At 39.0% G+C, this 22198-nt stretch overlaps 2 protein-coding genes and 1 long non-coding RNA gene across 4 annotated transcripts; all 3 read right to left on the bottom strand.

Annotated features, from left to right (window-relative positions):
* Window positions 1–1173: 1173 nt before the first annotated feature.
* LOC130997891 (DNA-directed RNA polymerases II, IV and V subunit 12) lies at window positions 1174–3408 on the bottom strand. 2 transcript variants are annotated; one of them, XR_009093242.1, is made up of 4 exons: window positions 2982–3408; window positions 2772–2864; window positions 1273–1394; window positions 1174–1233 (listed from the first exon to the last, which is right to left on the bottom strand). XR_009093242.1 is itself a non-coding variant. In XM_057923323.1 (3 exons), exons 1-3 carry the CDS (start codon window positions 3019–3021, stop codon window positions 1372–1374), a joined length of 156 nt encoding a protein of 51 aa, XP_057779306.1. In that variant the 5' UTR covers window positions 3022–3408; the 3' UTR covers window positions 1181–1371. The 2 variants fall into 2 exon arrangements, 1 of the variants encoding a protein (XP_057779306.1); XM_057923323.1 differs by having other exon boundaries at window positions 1181–1394.
* A 1679-nt stretch (window positions 3409–5087) lies between these two features.
* On the bottom strand, window positions 5088–6230 carry LOC130997890 (DNA-directed RNA polymerases II, IV and V subunit 12-like). Its single transcript, XM_057923322.1, has 2 exons — window positions 6120–6230; window positions 5088–6002 (listed from the first exon to the last, which is right to left on the bottom strand). The coding sequence occupies exons 1-2, from the start codon at window positions 6157–6159 to the stop codon at window positions 5809–5811; spliced, it is 234 nt and encodes a 77-aa protein (XP_057779305.1). The 5' UTR covers window positions 6160–6230; the 3' UTR covers window positions 5088–5808.
* A 367-nt stretch (window positions 6231–6597) lies between these two features.
* Window positions 6598–9062, bottom strand: LOC130997889 (uncharacterized). The gene is made up of 2 exons (XR_009093241.1): window positions 7871–9062; window positions 6598–7794 (listed from the first exon to the last, which is right to left on the bottom strand). It is a non-coding gene; the product is annotated as an uncharacterized LOC130997889 (long non-coding RNA).
* Between the last annotated feature and the right edge of the window lie 13136 nt (window positions 9063–22198).

Raw genomic sequence — 22198 nt, 5'->3', positions numbered from 1 at the left:
TACTTGCTATTGAATTAATGAAATTGCAAACAATTAAGTGATTAATTCTAATTCTAAACTCATTATGGTTCTACTTACATATAAATACGAACGAGCATAATGCTCAAAAAAATTGGCTCAGGGGTGCCCCCGCACCCTTATGTAGATATTTGCATACGTCGTACTTCAATAAATTTTGTAACTCCTAATAACAAATGCTGGATCCGCGACTGTTTATGTTGTACTATCTTATAATCTAATTGTATGATATGAAAGTCTTTTGTTTTTTCTGTTTCCATATTTTGTATTATGTAATGTAAATTTTCATTTTCATTTATTTACTTTGTATTTTGTGTTATATCACTTAAATATATATTAAAAATTATATATTGCTATTATTATATATGATAAATACGTATTAATAATCGGACCGTGCGGAGCACGGGTATAATACTAGTTTTGGTGAAAGCCTCAACCTTAATGGAAGTAACCTTGAGAGTGGTGGTGCTGAAATTGAAATCGATTAATCATCCATCACTACTTCCAACACCTCAAATTTTAATCTTCTGACTTGTAACCCAGCGCTGTGCATGTTGTGCCTTTACTTTTCTTTATGTAAATTGAAATATAACTTGAATTTTTATGTACTTTGTTGCATGGCAGGTAAATATGTATTTATTCAGGTTTACGATTTGTATTTCTCTATAATTTAATGTTTATCAATTAAATGTAGTTAGTTTTAATAATATGTTTTGTCTCTCTCACATTGCATAGGTCTCACAGAAATTGTAATTTACCATTAAGAGCCAAAACTACATTCTCAAGAAAAATATGATGGAAAGGTGAAAACCTTGAAATTATACAGAAACCTCATTGGGATTTAACGCAATGACGAACATATCTATGGCACTCTCTATCCAATAAAACATCCCCCAATTATCAACTCTATCATCAAAAGTGCTGCATATTTTATTTTTTTGGAGACGAGAGGGTAAAATTAATCTGGATAAGGTATTACGAGCGATAGCACTAACCCCAAAGCTTTTATTTATTTCAAAAGTGCTACATCATGCACAAACATTTATTTAGTTTTGAATACAAAGATAGTAATAAGGTTTCTGGTTTTACGAAAATTGGTGTGTTACATGAGTTGATAATGTCATAATGGTACCTAGCAATCACATCATTCCTATCTTGAACAGATCGAGCAACACACGTTTTCATTTCTTGAATTCATAAAGTAACCACAAAACATGCAATGTACATCACCATATAATATATCACAATTCACAGAGATTAACAATTCTCAACAACATATCATAAAACATCGTGCAGACAACAGTAATGGGAAATTAACCAATTGATTTTACTCTATAGACCTCCGAAGTTTCTCTAGCGCGCTTCATACTGGACAACTGCATCGTTCAAGTAAAACAAACATATGTTAATCCAGAAGGGAAAAGACAGTCATACAATCAACAATTCAAGTTCACAATCCCATAAAGCACCACCAAGATCCAAGATGATGCTGCTATTAGATAGAAGTATTATAGCATAGCAATGGCCCATTATTGCATTGATTGTGTGAAAACAAAACTTTCATGATCAGCTGCATCACTGATGATGGGGGCAACAGAAAGTCCTAGCAAGGTGATGTGCATTTAATCAATTAAGATTCTTTTTCACACGGTTGAAGATCTCTTCTACAGTCATCTTTAAAAAACCAGTCTCATTCCCCATGTAAAAATAAACCTCAATCCTCAAGTGTATTCCTTACCTATTACAACTGACACTGAAATTGAAGTATTATAACAAAAACCAATCATTCTTTAACCAAAAAAACAAAAATAAAACCAGTCACATATGTATATATGTGTATGCATGTACATATGTATGTATATGGTCTTCCATTTTACTATATCATCATGACATTTGGACTCGGAACTGTATTCTAACGGTGGTCACTTATCCCAATTTTTAACTTCCCTTCAGCTTACATACAACAAACCAAGCCACAAATTAGTGAATCCTATCATACTCAAAGAGCATAAATGAGAAACTTCATGTCAAACCCAGCAAGGAAGAATGTTCATACTCAGTTTACAAATTGGGGACTTCTTGTTAAACCAAGCTAGCAAGTAGCAACAATGTTCATCCTCAAAGCATTTAATAGTTAATACACTTGCATAAATAAATATTGTGTAGCTCAGCGAAGGCAGGATTCTTACAGTAGAGCCATTAAATATTAATTCTCAATATATCAATAATCACTTAAATTCTCATAGTCACATCTTGGTGCCTAAAGATAAAATGCTATCTCTTTCCGTTAAAAGATTCCGTAACGTCCCAACTTTGTAAATACATGAAACTTATAGTATAGAACGTTCTACAATGATCAAGATAGTGATTTTGACTATATTTAAAATTATAATAGAACTGTTATACATTGATACTCAATAAATTAGTATCCCGACTTGTGGCATAAAGATAAAATATTACTCTTGATACGAATTTTAGTTAACAGATTCTCGTCGTCCCAAGGCTATTAATTCATACTATTAATTTGGAGTAATAAAGTAGTCACATTGCCACAGAAAGATAAATTACTACCCCATAAATTAATACCTATTTCAGTTCAAACACTTTGTCGTCCAACCCCAAATTGTAGAACTTATACCACAAATTACAGAATTATTGAATGTACCATGATTTAAGATGTGAAATCGAAACGATAAGAGAAACGAAAAACAGGCAACAATAAGGCAGAATAAGAAAAAGGGAAATAGTAATACTTCTGCGGGTGCGTTTCTTGTAGAGGATGCGATAACCACATTCACGGCACTGAATCACATCCCCTGGCTTCAGCGTGTTCTCCTGCCCACAATCTGCAAAGCCCATAGTTCAATTTTGTCATTCAAACAAATCAAAGGAAGCGAATAAAACAAAAATTAAACGCATGGAATTGAAACAAACGATGGCCCCTATTCGAGTTATAGGATCACCTCCGCAGATGTAGTTTACGGGTTCGGGCTGCGGATCCATAGTGGATTGAACGGAAATGTGGATTTAGGTTTTGAAGTCGTCGCGCGCTGAGCAGAGAATGAGAGGTGGGTGGGGTTCCGATCTGAGAAGAGAGTCGAGAGAGAGAGACTCGAGGGAGATGGCAAGGCACGGCGGCTTTGCCGCTACCTTTCAGCCACGGTGAGAGAGAGATGGACGGAGGCGGTGATTCTCTGTTTTGAACCGAGAGAAGGGAGAACCGAGAGGTAATGGTTGCCGCCGCTTGCTCCGGCGAGCTCCAGCGGCCGTGAGTTCGAGCAGTCGAGAGAGACAGTCGAGAGTTGAGGGAGAGTGAGAGAAACTGATGTGAAGGTGTGTATGCGTGTGTCAGTGTGTGCGGCTGATAGGGGGGAGAAGAAGGGAAGGGAGTGTTGGGCTAGGGTCTTGAGTGTTGGGCTCCTTATTTGGGCTTTGTTTCAGTGGGCCGAGATTTGCTTTAATTTTTCAGTGGGCCGATTTCTTCTATTTATTCAGCTGGGCCTGGTTGTTTTTAAAAAGAACGAAGGGAAGGAAGCTTGGGCCAAGTATTTTATTGAATAAATGTTTTGGGCCCTTATTTTATTTAAGGACTTTGGACTGCCTTCAATTTATTTAATTGGGCTGTCTTATGTTTTATTAATTGAACTATTATTGGTTTGATTAATTTATTTAAAGGATAATTTTCATAATAATATTATATTATTATTATGTGCGTATTTTAAGTAAATTACTTATTATATGCTAAGCATGACATGAAATTGCATTATATTTTGCAATAAAGTATTTATGATTTAATTGGTTTTAATTATAATTCCAATTATTAAAGAAAGTCGAGTAAGAACATTGTTGGTGTTCTTAACTCAAGAGAAATGTTTTCAATTATTTATTCATTAAATTTTGAAAACCCGGCTAAGTGAATCATAGAATATTAAGCACTTCACCGTGACTTGAGTTTAGATTTAAGAGACCTATTAAGAATAGATTTCTTGTAGGCCTTGAGCATCAGGAGGATTAGCACTGCTATTCCGATTCAGAGATAAGGTTAAACGACAGGCTTTGCCTAGACAGGTGGGCTTATTTTCCAAATGTATGATTGAGCTAATGATTTAAATATTCGTGAAATATAAACTGTTTATCCAATAAAATATTTTTGTGCACTCTACCATGTTTAAGGCTCGTGCAGTTAATCAATTGAGATTCTCTTATGACCTAACACGTTGTTTGAGAATTGTGTACACTTGTTAGCTGACTCGGTGGGTTGATCTCCATCGGGCACTAACCAGAGGCGTTATAAGGGTGCTCGACGGGATGTGTTCCGGAGCATAGAAATGATAGGCCTGTCTGGATTAATTTTCGAGGTTTATTTATTTGGCTGGGTTACGCCCTCAGTTCAAGTCAGCGGGAGACAGAGATCCGTCGGTGGCTAAAAGGTCCGGGATCACAGCGAGTAACAGAATGGAGTGTACAAATGCGCGCAAAATAATTAAGTATATATATATGAAATGTTTTAACATGCATAGAAGTTATTTCTCTTTAAAAACCTTCTATGTCATGTCAGTAAGATTGGATAAACTGTTCTTCAGATTATGAAATGTTTTAAAGTTGCAGCCCACTAAGTACATTAGTACTTAGCCCAAAAATACTTTCAAATGTTTTTCAGGTTAGCGGCAGGTGATGACGGGGCAGAGCTGAGGCTAGAGTTCAGCTCCTTATTTTGATTTCCGCTGCAAAACTAGCCAGTATCTGTCTTTTGTTCCTTAACTTAACACCTATTATGTTGTGATTCTAAACAATATCTTTTGTTGAGCCTAGACTATTGACTCTCAAGTATTTCGATCAGTGAATGTTGGTTATCTGAAGCATGACACTAAACTTGTGATCCTGAAGTTATTATGTTTGTTGATTGATTCGTATAACTTGAATACTTGTCTTTCTTCATCCAAAGGGGCTAAGCCCGATTGTTATCCCTTTTATTCGGATTTCACAAGGATTTTCCCTTGTTTATTTAGATGATTAGTCGTGCCCCAGTTATAGTTATTGTTTCAAGAATTGGGGTGTGACAACTTATCCCAATTTTTAACTTCCCTTCAGCTTACATACAACAAACCAAGCCACAAATTAGTGAATCCTATCATACTCAAAGAGCATAAATGAGAAACTTCATGTCAAACCCAGCAAGGAAGAATGTTCATACTCAGTTTACAAACTGGGGACTTCTTGTTAAACCAAGCTAGCAAGTAGCAACAATGTTCATCCTCAAAGCATTTAATAGTTAATACACTTGCATAAATAAATATTGTGTAGCTCGGCGAAGGCAGGATTCTTACAGTAGAGCCATTAAATATTAATTCTCAATATATCAATAATCACTGAAATTCTCATAGTCACATCTTGGTGCCTAAAGATAAAATGCTATCTCTTTCCGTTAAAAGATTCCGTAACGTCCCAACTTTGTAAATACATGAAACTTATAGTATAGAACGTTCTACAATGATCAAGATAGTGATTTTGACTATATTTAAAATTATAATAGAACTGTTATACATTGATACTCAATAAATTAGTATCCCGATTTGTGGCATAAAGATAAAATATTACTCTTGATACGAATTTTAGTTAACAGATTCTCGTCGTCCCAAGGCTATTAATTCATACTATTAATTTGGAGTAATAAAGTAGTCACATTGCCACAGAAAGATAAATTACTACCCCATAAATTAATACCTATTTCAGTTCAAACACTCAGTCGTCCAACCCCAAATTATAGAACTTATACCACAAATTACAGAATTATTGTATGTACCATGATTTAAGATGTGAAATCGAAACGATAAGAGAAACGAAAAACAGGCAACAATAAGGCAGAATAAGAAAAAGGGAAATAGTAATACTTCTGCGGGTGCGTTTCTTGTAGAGGATGCGATAACCACATTCACGGCACTGGATCACATCCCCTGGCTTCAGCGTGTTCTCCTGCCCACAATCTGCAAAGCCCATAGTTCAATTTTGTCATTCAAACAAATCAAAGGAAGCGAATAAAACAAAAATTAAACGCATGGAATTGAAACAAACGAGAGCCCCTATTCGAGTAATAGGATCACCTCCGCAGATGTAATTTACGGGTTCGGGCTGCGGATCCATAGTGGATTGAACGGAAATGTGGATTTAGGTTTTGAAGTCGTCGCGCGCTGAGCAGAGAATGAGAGGTGGGTTGTAGTAGCCCGCTCTTTTAATTATGATTAAAACTAGTAAATGAAATTTTTATAAATGAATCCAGTTTATGGTCCTGATTTTTTTTATCAGAAACGGAGTTATTATTTTAGCTTTATACTTTTATAACGTATGAGAAAAACGCGACGAGCATTATTGAGCCATTCAATAATTATTATTTCCAAGTTATAACTGACTTAGCAAAGTCATGTTATTTATTAATCGAAAAACAGAAGCAGTTATATTTTATTAGTGCTACTAGAAGTCGAGGAATTATTCCGACTGCAACGCAGATTAAATCTACGGATTTAATTTAAGTTATATTACAGTTTATCAAGTTAGCAGGTAAGAAAAAAGATATCAAGCAGATACAGAAATGCGATGATTTAAAATCGAAGCCAGTATTTATTTACAGTTCACAGATTACAGTCTAGTTCCCAGCTTGGGGAAAATCGTCTAGTATACCACAAAGATTGTGGACTCTACGTGGCCACTTAATCCCACTCACTAAAGTATTGACACAAAATCAAAATAAAATATGCATAGTTTTACAAAATCAGCTCCTTTTCTTTAACTTTGCTAAAGTCATGCTTTCCACCATCTTTTTCTCCCCACCAACTCCACAACCACCAACTCCCCCACCATACTAGTGCAGCAACAACTCTTCCTTATCTTAGTCTCAACTTCAGCCAAGCAACGCAAGACTCACTATCACTTTTCACCAAGAATCTCCCAAAGAGCAGGGGAGCCTCCATTTCAACCTGCCAATGTTTTCAAGTTTCAATTCATTCAATGCACTACAACCGAAAAGTGAGAGAAATCACTCATTCACTCTCTGCCAGAAACATTAAGGTAAAAAAATTAGTATTGATTCATCATCTCCTTCCAATTACAACTTACAGTTATTGAAAGAAACAAGTTTGATCTTTCAGTTCAGTCATTCCAGTTCTTTTAACTCAACATCACAGCAGCCAACCAAGCCCAAAACATTCGCAAGGTAATTCACAATCTCAAATATCCTTTCCAGTAAACATTCATATTAAAGCATGGGCATGATCAGTTCAATCATAGAAGACCTTATAGCATCTTGAACTTACTAAGCAACCAACTACGCTTTCATGAACAAGTAGCAGTTCGTATGTAGTTTTAAACGAGCATAATTTGAGTTTATGCAAAGCAAGAAGAGATTACACTTTATTCTTGGCTAATTCACGTTAAGAACCGAGATAATTGAGTAAGAAAAAGACTTATCTTGAGAGGAAGGGCTGACTGCCCGATGACGACGACGATGGTCGGAACAGGGCGAACTCGCCAACCTCATCGGAACCCCAAATAGCAGCAACGATCCGGCGGCTGGACGGCAGCGGCGGCTGGACGCGGGGCTGGAACAGAGGGGGCCAAGTCCGGCGGCTGCTGTTGCTCCGCCGGAGGAGATTCGAGGGAGAGACAGAGGCGACCCCGGCCAAGATCGAACCAAGGCAGATCGTAGAGGCAAAGCAAAGGCACGGCGGCGAACCCGGAGCGGCAGATTCAGCTTTAAAAGAAGGGGAAACGAACGGCGTTGACCTCGCCGATTTTAAGGGCGGCGTATGTCTGCACCAGAATTTAGAGATTCAGATGAGTGTAGGAGGTGAGCCGCGACCTCGCCGGATTTCAGAAGCCGCGGAGGAAGGCGGCGGGTTCCTGGAGTGTGAGGCGAACACGATGAGAGAGAGAGCGGGGAGAGAGGGAGAACAGCCCGACGCAGCCACGAACGAGACGCAACCGCTCTGTTCGACCGGTACCGAGCCCGAGCAGCGGCTGCTCGGCAGCGGCGACATTCCAGATTCTAGGGCTCGATTGGGTTCTGCGGATGGACGAAGGAGCAGAGAGAGAACGCGGCCGGGGTTTCACGAGTCGGCAGTCGAAGCCGACCAAAGCAGATGCCGGTTGAATGGCCGGAAGAAGTGCAGACGCGGCGGCGGAGCTCGTGTAGAGCGGGCGAGAGAGAGAGAGATGTCTTGAGCGGCTCTTCCAGAGAGAGAAAGGCGAGATTGAATCTTGAGAAAGAGAGAGAGACCGAGAATTAGAAAAGAGAGAGAGATTGGGCTATCAGTTGGGCCGATATATTTTAATTGTTTGGGCTTTTCCCTTTTAATTTTCGGGCTTGAATTTTAATGGCTTGGGCTTCACATCTAAATTCGAATTGGGCCTTTATCTATATTATTTGGGCCGAATTATTTGAGCTTGGGTTTGTTTTATTCTAAAGGAATTGAGCTTCCAATTTAATTGATTGGGCTTTCATTAAATTCGAACTGGGCCAGTCTTTAATTTTAATTGGCCCTTTTCATTAATTCTATTGGGCTTGATTTATTTAAGGAGTTGGGCTGATGCATATTTTATGATGGGCTATTATTCTAGTCCCATTTATATTTCGTTGGGCCAGTTTAATTCATCATTTTGGCCGATTAAATTGCCTTTCTGGGCTAAGATTAATTCTTTTCAGTCCACATTAATTATTATTTGGACCCCTATTTTAATTGTTTTGGGTCGAAGACTTTTTAAGTTGGGCTTTAATTCTTTTAAAGCTTGAGCTGAAGTTACTCCTTTGAGCTAAGCCTAGCAGTATCAATTTTTGATGGAGCCCAATTATTTATCAGTGGGTGAGCCGATTCGTATTCAGTAAATGAGCCGCCCAGTTTATTTAATATTGTTTTTGGACTTCAGACTTTAAAGCAAGCCATTACTGTTTATTTCATTAAGGCCACTGGTTTATTTAATTAATTGGCTACTCTCTTTTGAGCCTATTAATTATTTGAGGTTTAGTAATTATGTTTCTATCGAAAAGCCCGACAGTCTCCACGAGCTCACATCTTGAGACAAGCCTAGTTAATTCTTTTATTTCGAACGAGTACAAAGGCGAGATTTATTTCACGACTAGAATATTCCGATAAGGAAGAAAGAATCACAGCTTTATTCGACCGCGTTATATGAGAATTAATTAAATCTATTAACAAGGATTAATAGTAGAATTCCCGATTATCTCAGAATAATAGTTCATGCATACGAGATTCATGCATAGTTAAATTACGCTTTCTCATTAATTGAGAATTTTCCTCGAGGCAATGTCTTATTTTACATTCTCATGATTAAGGTCAAGAGCGAGAGTAAGAACTATTCAAGAAGTCACAGTACTTTAGCAAAACTTTGCTATCAGGTGGGCAATTTCTTACGCGTAAATAAGATGTTATGCAAATGTTATGCTTTAAAATGCAAATTGGATCTTCAAGTATGGTATGCTTTATTACGTTTAACTGAGTTAAGCTTTATTATGCTGCACGTTAAATGATTTACGCTATGCTGTTTATACTATTTACGCCCTATGTAATTTACGCTTGATTACACCTATTTACGCTTGAATGCTTTACGCTGATAAGTTTATGCTTATGTTTGATGCTTGCGTCTGTTGGGGGAGGCCTCCCTCAACAGTACGATGCCGTGTCCGTTGAGGAGGGCCTTCCTCACGGCGCGATGCCCGTGTCCGCTGAGAGAGGCCTCTCTCGCGGCGCGATGCCAGTATGCCAGTATGCCAGTGTTACAGCGTCTATTGGGGGAGGCCTCCCTCAATAGTACGATGCCGTGACCGCTGAAGGAGGCCCCCTTCACGGAGCGATGCCCGTGTTCGTTGGGGAAGGCCTTCTCCACGACACGGTGTTTGTTAATGAAGATTGATGTGCTATTTATGAATTTGGAAATGTTTAATGAGCAAAGGATATGAAAGAAACTCATGCCTCTTATGCGATATTGTGAAATTGTTAATGATGTTATGTTATATGCTTGGCAACTGCCCACTAAGTACTCTTGTACTTAGCCCTTCGATGTTTATGTTTGTGCAGGTTGAGCTGTGATGGGCGATGAAGTGTTGTTGCTGAGTAGAGTTTTTGTCGAACTTAAAGTAGGCTCAGAAAGGATACATGTCTTCATACATGTATCTCAGTTATGCATTCCGCTGTAAACACTGATTATTTCAGTTACGCCTTCCGTTGCAAACTTTGATAATGTTTTAGCCAAGCCCCTAACGATGCCTTTTTCCTTTTTAAGGAATATTTAACGCGTATTCAAGCTCTTTGAGTATTCTTTTATGCACCCCTTTCTAATCCCGCTTCTTAATTTCCCTTCCCCAGTCATGGTTTTCCCGGATTAATTATCCTTAATTAAGGCCGGTCGTGACATGGGTGGGGTTTAATACCGAGTCGTGCCCTGGCCTAAGGGTTTAATCACAAATCTGCCAAAATAATGCCAACAAAACACACTGACAAGAAACATCCACATTAACAAGCAGACAAATAATTATATGGAGGACGCTAGAATTTAAGATGCATACTAGGGAAGAAGCCGAGATCTGGAGCCGTCGTTTGAAACCCGGACGGCGGCGGCTGGATACGGGCTATGCTGAAGGAGGCGGCGAAGCATTCGTTGTCGGCGAGGAAGGAGGCGACGCCGCGTGGAGCGACGCAGTGCCTAGATGTGAGGGCGGAGTGGGTGGATTGGGGATGTAGGGCTTTACCGCCGTTCTGTCGCGAAATCAGATAGGTCGAGGGAGATGGGATTAAGAAATAGAGGGTGAGGCAGAGGGAGAGAGATGAAGAGGGAGAGCATCGGCAGCCGTGGCTTGTGGAGAATACTTGAATTGTAGAAAATGTTTGAAGCGTTGAATCTGGAAAGTGAGAACGGCGGATCTGTAATGAGATTAGGGTAGAATTTTGGGAGAAGTGGAGAACACTCTAGAATTCAAAGGCAGCGGCTGAAACCCTAAAAATGAATGCCTCTCTGCATTTATATTATGCTGTGTTTATTGAATAATAAATATTGTGGTTGGGGCTCTCGAAAATAGCTTTTATATTGAATGTTGTATACTCTATATCTGCCATATATTAAAATGTTAATAAATAGTAGGATAATATATTTAGTTGGGTTCGAAAATTAGTTCGGACTTTCCTCTTAAGTGTGGCCCAAACAAAAAAAAAATTACACTTTTATTTAGTGGAGTTCATGGAGTTTGCTCTAATAAATTTATTTTTCTATATTTTTTCTTCAATTTATTGATTGAATTAAGAGCATCCATAGTGAGTGATTGAGTAAGCTCTCTTTACAGTTTACTCTATAGAGTAGGGGATCATTTCTAAGTAAGGAGCCCACAATGGAATGACTCATTCTTTTTAGTTTTAATTTTATATTTTTCATTTAATTTTAATTGTACAAATTTAAATAACACAATTTACTTCAAATTAAAATTGCATTAATTTTAAAAACCTATAAATTATATAAAAAAATTACATAAAACTTAAAAATTTAAAAACATAGCCTAAAATTATTAATATATGCAAATTTGAGTAAAAATACCGATTTGCTATATTAATTCAACCAAAATTGCCACCAAAACTGTTACTCCAATTCAAGTTCCATTTGCTATATTAATTCGAATTTGGGTAAAATAGGTGAGAAATTGGAATCAGAGGTGGAAAGTAATAATGTGACCATTTAAAAAATTTGAATTTAACTTTTTATTTTTATTTTAATTAAAGCGTGCACTACACGCACTCCACAATAGGGAGAATGAGCCTTACTCAAAAAATCGAATAATACTCGAGTCTATGCCAATCCACAGTGGACTTACTTGATCTCTCCCTTATTCGAGTAATGAAGAACGAGTCACCATTGTGGATGCTCGAATGGTTTTTATGTGAATTGATATGTTTGTGAAGTAATTGGCTCAATGTATTCTAAATTGTTTAGAAACTGATATTTATATTCTTTCTCTCCAATTGAGTTATTAATTGTATTTAACTCATATATAAAAATGTGTACCTATTTTTGTATTAAAATAGGGAATTCTACATGGAGTTAAATTATGAACATGTATCCAGTTGGATTTAAAAATAAGGAGCTACACATTTGGATTTAAATTATACTCCCTCTATCTGCGATGTGGTTTTCAAATTGTGGACGACGCAAATTTTTTAAAAAATGGTGAATAGATAATAGCGGATATTGTAATTAATGGAGTTTGGGTTTCACTATTATTGTGAGTGGAAGTTTGTGGATCCTACTTCTATAAATGAAAGTGGAAAAAATATCGCGGACATATCAAAATGACAAATGTGGAAACAATATCGCGGACGGAGGGAATAAATGTTTGCAATTTCTCGTTAGTAAATAATATTAGAATTCTTTATATCATGTCATAAATATTAATATGAGTATAATATGTAAATATAATTTAGAATGCTTTATTGGATGTGTAGAACCACTTTCGGATAATGCATCTTATATTATTTACTAATATTTACTAATTTCAACTTCTAGACTGTTGATTTGAGTTTCTTTTTTTATGAAGATCTAAATCTATAATTTGTAATTTAGTTGTATATTATATTTCTTATACAAGTATGTACTCCATTCATCCCACAAATCTTGATGTATTTCTAAATATAGTAACAATTAGTTAAAAAATAAGGATTCTTAATTACCTATTTTATCACTTTAATTATTATCTACAAACTTTTCTACTTTATCACTTTTTTACTTTATTACCTACACACTTAAAATATTAATCTACAATTTCTTAATTCTCGTGCCAAAAATAAATGCATCAAGGAGTATTAGTTATAGCATATTTAATTTTTAAATATGTTAATTATACAATATTTGCTAAGTACTTTTTTTTGTAGTTTTACATTATTTTAAAACATTTTTTAGTAAAATTGACTTGTGACTGATCCAAAAAAGAAAAATTGACTTGTGATTAAGTGGCAGGGGAAGTGAAGGAAATTTGCGGGCACGGCTGGGGGATGGGGAAACGTGGGGAAGACAAATTTGTGTGGTTGTTTTTGGGGTGGAGTGGTGGGGTAGGGTGGTGGTGTAGGTTTGACCGTTTGAGTTAATTTGTTTGTTGTTAGGTTTTTTATTTAAATTTTTTTCAATTATACTTTTTAAATTTTATTTATTTATATTTTCATTAAAAGTAAAGTATATTTACGCAAAATTTTATTATATTTAATATAATTTTATTTATGTGGCTAACATTAATCTTTTATTAAATAATATGATTGTTTAGAGATATTAACATTACATATGTGTGTATGTCACGTGCGCGCGCGTATCATATGATTTTGTGATATTTTAATTAATTTTAACATTATTTGTACATTAAAGTATATAACTATAACTATTGTTTAATTTTTTTTATCCATTATAAACTATTATATTTATTTGTGATATTTTAAATTTATATTTAAATTATATAAAATATTAGTTTACTCAAATTAATTGTGATATTTCTCACTAGCAGTATTATTATATACATATTTTGCTGCATGAGTATGTGATTTCTTAAATTTATGATTGACTTAGTATGCTTGGTAAATTTGTTAAATCTAAATGCAGTTGTTAACAAAATTACAATTTTTGCTATTTATATTTGCAGGTCATGAATGTGCTTCGTCATCTGATATTATTGAGAATCATGAAGATAGTCTTGCTGATGATGCTGAAAATACCATGGAACCTATTATTATTGATGATAGTAGTTCAAATTCTAACGCACGAAAATATTCTTTTGTTGGATCTTCATCTTCACGTTTTAATTATATTGTTCGTTGTATGAAGTCAAAGAGTTGATAGCGAAGGTTGTTGTTTATTGTTAAACTAGCATTTGCATCTTCAGTACCCACGCTACACTCACGTAGGATTTCCCTGCTCAGCACAACTCGTGCCAAGACTTCTCACTCAGAGTTCAGAGTACCTTCCTGAACTCCTAACCACTCAAACACTCTTATGGGGGGGAGGTTTGAACGAGTGCCAACTATACTTACAAAGAACAAGTTCTTTGAAGCAAGTTTGACCTTTGGCTTCTGGGTAAACAGATATATGCCTAGGGTCTAAGAGAATGTGTGTAATCAGCAGTGACTGATTTTGGCTTTGGAATTCTCTTCTTCGATTCAAGCTTTGAGGCGGTTGAGCTTTAGGCTGAGTAGCAATTTCGGCAGAGCTTCAGCTTATGTCGTTGAATCGGTGAAGGTTTAAGTGATCCTCGAGCGCTATTTGTAGGAGAACTCTTGAATAGATCCGTTGGCGTAGATCGTCCTCAAGATTTCTTCCGTTGGAGAGCAATTCGAATTTGGACTAAGGCTTCAATCTTCGAGGTTCCTTGTCTGGGTGGAAACGGCTCTCTTTGATGGACAAGAGATGTGACGTCTCTAAAAAGTAACCACCAGATAGGAATGACCTCTGCAGAGATAAAGATATTCCGAGATCTCTGCATTTAATGCGACTGTACTTGTGCGTACGTGGCTTCCTCTGAACGTTGGAAGATCAGTCCTAGGAGGAATGTTCAACTGATACTTGACTTTAGTATCAGTCCTTTTGCGCGCATTAAGTAATCAGTCTTCAACTGATTCTTCAACTGATACTTCAGTTGGTATCTGCAGTCTTCAGTCTTCAGTCCTTCGTTCTTCAGTCTTCAGTCTTCAGTCTTCGACACCGCAAGCTAAACTAGAAACGAACTCTAACACTTGAGTTCAAAACAATTCTAGTCTATTACAGTTAAGTCCTATGAATTTTGGTATCATCAAAACAAAAGGTTAGGATATTCAACAAGGTTCCCAACAATTTCCCCCTTTTTGATGATGCCAAAATCACACAGCAGTTCTAGACAACAGAAAGACTGAACTCACAGTACAAGTTCTAAAACTGGGGTGAAAACAGTTCCCCCTTAACAATAGAACCTAAAAATTTGTACTTAGATTTAAGAACGAAAACAGTTCTAAAACAGAACAAGGAGAAGACAGAAAAACCATAATCAGAGTCTGGACAAAGAGTCATTGTCTTCAGGTTGAGATAAAAAAGAAGTTCTTTTCATTAATAAAAGACTGATAAGTCATCAGTCTAGGTACAGAGCAGGACTTACAATGGAGTAAAAAGAAAAACAAAAACAACATGGGAAACCCATGGACTCCAGCAGTCTGCTTGGCTGCGCCTTGAACTTCTTGATCTTCATCTTCTGTCTTCGTGTCTTCATGTTCCTAAGCTTGTTCCACTCTCACTTGTTTTCCGTTGATTTGAGGTCTTATCATCTTGGCTAATCGTCCTCATGATCATCGGATGAAATAGGATGATTATTTTGCTTGATCGTCTTCAGTCTTTTGAGAATAAGTCTCTTAAGAATTTCCCCCCTTTTTGGCAACATCAAAAAGGTGGGATTTTGACTGAAGGATGAAGCTAAGACCATTGCGTGGAAACAGAATCGCAGAATGGTCCAGAGAAAGATGCTGAGGGTCAGAGGTAAATGGAGAACGCGAAGGGTTTAGAAAAAAAAATAAAGAGTGAGGGGAGAGGGGATGAAGGAGACGAAGAAAGGGGTGGGATTAGGTTTGCATGGCTCTCGAGACTGGGAAGAAGAGCAATCATGCAAACCAAAGGAGGTTGAGGAGAGGGTTGATGGTGAAGAGAAAGAGGCATATGAGGAGAAGTGTGTGGGAAAGGAAAATCGAATCAGTGGCTATCGTGAGGATAGACACTGTCGATGTTGCGCCGGTTGACAACGAGCTCCTGCTCATTGTTGTTGCTTCGCATCGAAGCTCCATGAAAGGCGAGAGGCCTTTCGGAGAGGGCAATGAAGTCTGTCCTATTTCAGACAGGTACTTCAAGCCGATGCACCGGGCATGAGGATAGAAGACACTCGCTTCGCTGGATACAAGTGAGGGTAGAGCAAACTTTGACGTCGGAGAGACGTTGAGATCCAGTGGAAGGGTCCGGTGAAGACCAGGTGTGTGAGCGTCATTCTTCCACTCCATGACTTTGCAGTCATAGATTTCTCCTTTAGTCGGAACAATTTTTCTCCGCAACTTTGGAAAGATTGAAAGTTTTTCTCACAGTGAAGGCTGTGGAGAGTTGTTAGTTGATGCAGAAAACTCGTGAAGACAACATGGTATAAATAGACAAGATGTGAACCATGTAAGAAGATGAAAAAGTTTTTCGAAAACTGTGCCTAAAATGCTTTTGAAGAAAAATTCACGTCCGCCGTCACTGCGAGGGACTGTGTCTTCAAAAAGTTGAAAGGCATCATTGCATTCTGTCATGTCAATGAGCTTTTCAAGAAATTTTATTGCAGAGGCAAAGAGGTTGGAAAGATTTTTGGTAAAAGATCAGGACAAGTTCAATCAAAACAGATTTTTCCTTTTAAAACTCTTGTCCTTCTCGGATATTCCATTTTCCAACAATCAGTTAAAGTTTTTGAAAGAAACTGATCAGTTAGAGAAAAGATTTTGAACTAAAAACTCAAAGCTCATAACTGAAATAACTGATTTAAAAAGTAAACATCTAAATTACTTACTGATCAACTGAACATTGTAGTCAGTTGATACCACTTGATCCTGGTTGATTCATCAGGATGACTTCTTCTTCAGATGAGCGCTCGGACTTCATTGCTTTCCACGTCGGCGATCGTAGAATCAGCAGTTGGTTGACCACCAGTCAGCATGACTGTTTGAGAAAGTCTTCAAACACAGCATCACTCTTCAGGGGTTGATGAGGCCGATCTTTCCACATAGATCGTTGAACCTCTCTTCTGGAAGAGCCTTGGTCAGCAGGTCCACTCTCTGAATATCAGTGGGAATCCATTCCACAGAGATATCCTTCTTTTCGACATGATCACGGATGAAGTGATGTCGAATAGCAATATGCTTCACTCTGGTGTGATGAACTGGATTCTGGGAGATTGCAATAGCACTGGAGCTGTCGCAATAGATAGGAACTTCCTTTTCGTCGATCCCATAGTCCTTTAGTTGATGGACTAACCACAGGATTTGTGAGCAGCAGCTTCCGGCAGCAACATATTCAGCTTCAGTTGTAGAGGTGGCGACTGAAGTCTGCTTCTTTGAAAACCAATAGATGAGCTTGTTGCCTAGGAATTGACATGTTCCGGAGGTTGATTTGCGAAGCTTGCATCCACCGAAGTCTGAATCTGAATATCCGGTGAGCTTGATGTCATCGTCTGCTGGATACCACAATCATAAGTTGGGCGTGCCTTTGAGATATCTCAGAATCCGCTTTGCTGCATCCAAATGAGCTTCCTTTGGATCTGATTGATATCTTGCACATACCCCGACTGCAAATGCGATGTCTGGTCTGCTCGCAATCAAATACAGCAAAGATCTAATGATTTCTCTGTACTTCTTCGAGGAGACAGAGTTTCCTTCTGAACCTGGATCAACTTTCCAGTTTGTGTTCATTGGGATCTTGACTGATTTCATGTGCTGAATACCGAACTTGGCTATCAGTTCCTTGGCGTACTTGGACTGACTGATCAGTATTCCTTCGTTCGTCTGCTTGACTTGCAATCCGAGAAAGAAATTCATTTCTCCTATCATGGACATTTGAAATTTGTTGGTCATGATGTCAGCAAACTTCTTGCACATGCGTTCGGATTTGGATCCGAAAATTATGTCATCGACATAAATCTGAAGAAGCAAGAGATCTTCTCCTTCTTTGAGAGTGAACAGAGTTCTGTCCACAGATCTTTTCTTGAAACCTTGTTCAATAAGATACTCCGAGAGAGTATCATACCACGCTCTTGGTGCTTGCTTCAATCCATAGAGCGCTTTCTTCAGCTTGTACACCTTTTCTGGTCCAGCAACCTCAAACCCTGGAGGTTGTTCTACATAGACTTCATCTGAGAGCACTCCGTTGAGAAATGCACACTTGACATCCATTTGGTGTACCTTGAAACCTTTGTGAGCTGCGAAGGCTAAGAAGAGTCTGATTGCTTCCAATCTGGCAACTGGAGCGAACGTCTTGTCGTAGTCGATTACTTCTTCTTGACTGTATCCTTTAGCTACAAGCCTTGCTTTGTTTCTCACAACGTTTCCTTCTTCGTCTTCCTTGTTCTTGAAAATCCATTTCAATCCAATCACCTTTGCATCGTCTGGTCGATCCACAAGCTCCCAAACTGAATTCCGGTTGAATTCATTGAGTTCTTCTAGCATTGCGATGACCCACTGAGTAGACTTCAGAGCTTCTTCAATATCCTTAGGGCTCTGTAGATGATAAGAAACAGCTGAAATTCTTATCTTCGTTGATGCAGTTCTGATTGATGTCGAAGACGAGGTTGCACATTGATCTCCGAGTCTTGACGCCATCTGATGGTTCTCCAATGATGTTCTCCTTTGAGTGGAGTTCAAACCATCTTCGATACTTCTTGATCTCTTCTGGAGATGGTGGGGATTCTTCGGTCAGAATGGTTCTGAGGTGTTGAGCACCTTCTGAAGCAGGGGAGAGTTGAGCTGGAGCTGCTTCTGCACGTTCAACTCGATCTTCAGCAACTGGAGTTCCCCCTTGACTGATGCTATCTGCATTGGCTCCAGTCTGAACTTCAGACCTTTGGCTGATCTTTTGATACTGAAGTATCTCAGTATCTTCATCTTTGCCTGGTCCCCACACCAAGATAGTAGAGGGCTCGGTGTTGTGGATTTCAGCTTTAGAACCTTCAGTGTTCTGAACACACTTTTCAGCTTCTTGTTCCCTGAAACCATCTGTAGATTCATCAAAGATCACATGAGGTGTTTCTTCAACACAAAGAGTTTGAGAATTAAACACTCGATAGGCTTTGCTTGAACGTTCTGTTCCAGAGTATCCAAGAAAGACTCCTGGATCAGTCTTGCTATCGAAAGTGTTTAACCTCTTCTTATCATTGTTGTGTATGAAACACTTAGAACTGAAAGCATGAAAGTAGGCAATCGATGGCTTTCTGTTCTTCCATAGCTCGTATGGAGTTCTTCCATGTCTCTGAGTGAGGAAGGAGCGATTCTGCGTGTAGCATGCGTTGTTGACTGCTTCGGCCCAAAACTTCAAGGGGAGTTTTGATTCGGCTAGCATCGTCCTTGCTGCTTCCTTTAGAGACCGGTTTCTTCTTTCTGCAACTCCGTTCTGCTGTGGAGTTCTTGCTGCAGAAGTTTGATGACTGATTCCTTGTTCGTCACAATACTTACGAATGACAGTATTGAGGAACTCACTCCCACGATCTGATCTGATGCTGATGATGTTGACTTCCTTTTCAACGCTCAGTCTTCTCAGCAGCTTTGGCAGTTCCTCCAGCGTCTCTTTCTTCTTGAAGAGAAAGATATCCCAAGTATATCGTGAATAATCATCCACAACTACTAAGGTGTACTTCCTACCGTTGTAGCTTCTTGGAGTGATCGGGCCAAACAGATCCATGTGAAGTAGATGCAGAATCCTTTCAGAGGAGTGTCCTGACTTTGACTTGAATGACATCCGCGTCTGCTTTCCTCTTTGGCATGCTTCACATTCTTGCTTCTTCTGGAACACAATAGAAGGAAGGCCTTCTACCAGTTGATGTTTAGCAAGTTTGTTGATCGTCTTGAAGTTGAGATGGTTGAGTCTCTTGTGCCATAGCCAGTTGAGCTCTGCTGATGAGGCATGTTTCTGGTGGGCTGTCTTCCCAAGAAACGACGTAGAGACTCCCTTGTCTGAATCCTTTCAGAACCACCTTCTTTTGATTGTTTCTAATAGTGAATTCATCCTTCTTGATCTTCACTGTGAAACCACTATCACAAAATTGATTCACAGACAACAGATTATGTTTAAGACCAGAAACAAAGCTAACATTACTGATACTGGCGTTACCCATGTTGAGCACACCGTAGCCTTTTGTTTCTCCGATTGAGTTGTCTCCGAATGCAACTTTGGATCCAGCTTTCTCAACATACTGAGATAGATATTCTTTGTAGCCCGTCATGTGCTTCGAACAGCCATTATCCAGATACCACGTTCTGATTGAAGCTTTAACCTCTTCCTTCTTTTTGTGTTTCCTGACATTGACCTGCAAGGAAGAGTTGCTTCAGGCACCCAATCAAGCTTTGGGTCCTTTGATGTTAGCTCGAGTTCCCTTTGGAACACATATCTGCTTCAGAATTGGTCTGGCTGATCTCTTGCGCTTTGTTGATTGTCTGATTGTCGTCGTTGGCGCTTCAGCTGGCACACGAGCATTCTTCTGTTGAGAAATCCTTTTGAAGGCCTCACTCTTGTAGCAGTTCTGTCTGATGAGTGGTTGAGGTCTTCTTTGCTCGGCGAAGTATCTTCCTTGAGATACTCGAGTCTTTGCAGACTTATGGAGACTTGACTGATGTCCAGTTGCTTGTTGTCGTGGATGTCGCTTGGCTTGTCTGGACTCAGCATTGCTTGGTCTCCATGCATGTTGTTCCTTCTGAAACTGAACTGAAGTCAGTCTCTGACTGATGTGGCCTTTCTTCCCCCTGGATTGATGAGGAAGATTCTTCTTGACTCCTGATGTTCCTTCCCCGATCTTTGACTGAAATCTGCTTTCTAGTCTTCTCAGTAAGATGATCTGGTTGGGGGCCTCCTTTGCTCGTCTGTAGCTCCGTGGAGGTGGAACATTTGATCTAGCCATCAGTCTGCGTTTGCGAACTTCATCCATGTCATGATCTCTTGATTCTTCTGATGTTGTGATTTCAGAAGGATCGTCCTTCGAAATGATCATGACATCATTTCCTTTGTCAGCTGCAACCTTTCCTCCGATGCTTTTAACAAGGCCTTTCGATGGAAAGTTGCTCATCATGGGAGACTGCATCATGCAGTTCTTGACTGTTTCTTCCAGCTTGTGATTGAGCCTCTTGATCTCATGAGAACCTCTCTCACATTCTGAGTTGGATATTCTGAGCTTTTTTTCCAGTCGGCTGTTCTCCATGATTAGCTGATCAAGACACGTTTCATCCAGAAAGTAGATGATTGTCTGATTCTTAGCTCGTTCATCATTGATCTCCTTGTCCATTTTCTGATTCTGCTTGAGGAGATCTTCGAACATTTTCCTCAGCTGACAGTGATCAGTCATGAGCTGATCAAACTCGTCAGTTTCATCGGATGAGCTACCTCCAGATTCTGAGTGGTCTCCTGAAAGCATCAGGAAGTTATCAGTATAAGGATTTTTTGAATGAGAGATTACCTCTGAGCCATTCATTCCATTGTCGTAGCTGTTGTCAGCCACGCTTTCTGATTCATTGGCCAGCAGGGCTCGGCTCTCATCGTCTGAGCTGGAACTGTCGAAGTCGGATGATTCTGATGTGTCTTTGGAAGAATCAGCATCGTCAGCAACCATCGCTTTCTTCTTCGAAAGGCTACGATCTCTCTTAGCTTTCAGTTCTCTGCGCTCAGCTGGAGTCAGATCAGGGCATTCATGTCGAAAGTGCCCTTTCTTTCTACATCCAAAGCATTCCATGTCTTTGATGTCGTGAGCGGCTGACTTCCTTTCCCCGCTTCGATCTGTGGAATGTCTGGAGTTGCTTTCTCTTTCTTTTCCTTTGTAGTGCTGCTTGTGGAACCTTCTGTACTTCCGGAAACTTGGACTCCATCTTGTTGAATCTTTCAGTCAACAAAGCATATTGACTGAAGAAGTCCTCTGGGTTGAGTTCCGTTGGCTCCTTGATCTGCTTCTTGCCTTCTCTTGTTGAGGCCTTCAGTGCAACTCCTCTTGAGGTTGATGGATCATCTTCGTCTGATCCTCCAGCCTTCTTGTTTCCAAGATTTCTTAGAAGGTCGAACTCATTTGCCATGAGATTGGAGAAAAGCTTGTTTGTCGGGAGCTGACTGAATCCTGGCTTATGCTGATGAGCGACTGAGTAGATCTGCCATTCTCCACGTGGCAGTGCTCGAAGAATCTTCAGGTTGATTTCTCGTTGAGTGTATTTGTCTTTGGAAATGGATTGAACTTCATTCAAGATTTGATTGAATCTTTGTTCCATTTCCTCGACAGATTCATTCTTGAGCATGAGGAAGGAGTCGAACTTTTGGCAAGCTATGGATAGCTTATTCTCCTTGATTTCCTCAGAACCTACGCACATTATTTCCAGAATGTCCCACATCTCCTTTGCAGTTCCGCACTTGATGATCTTCATGACAT

This window comes from Salvia miltiorrhiza, chromosome 8 (genome assembly GCF_028751815.1).
Source record: "Salvia miltiorrhiza cultivar Shanhuang (shh) chromosome 8, IMPLAD_Smil_shh, whole genome shotgun sequence".
In the NCBI taxonomy this organism is placed as follows: Eukaryota; Viridiplantae; Streptophyta; class Magnoliopsida; order Lamiales; family Lamiaceae; genus Salvia; species Salvia miltiorrhiza.
This window is presented reverse-complemented; position numbering and strand designations above follow the sequence as displayed.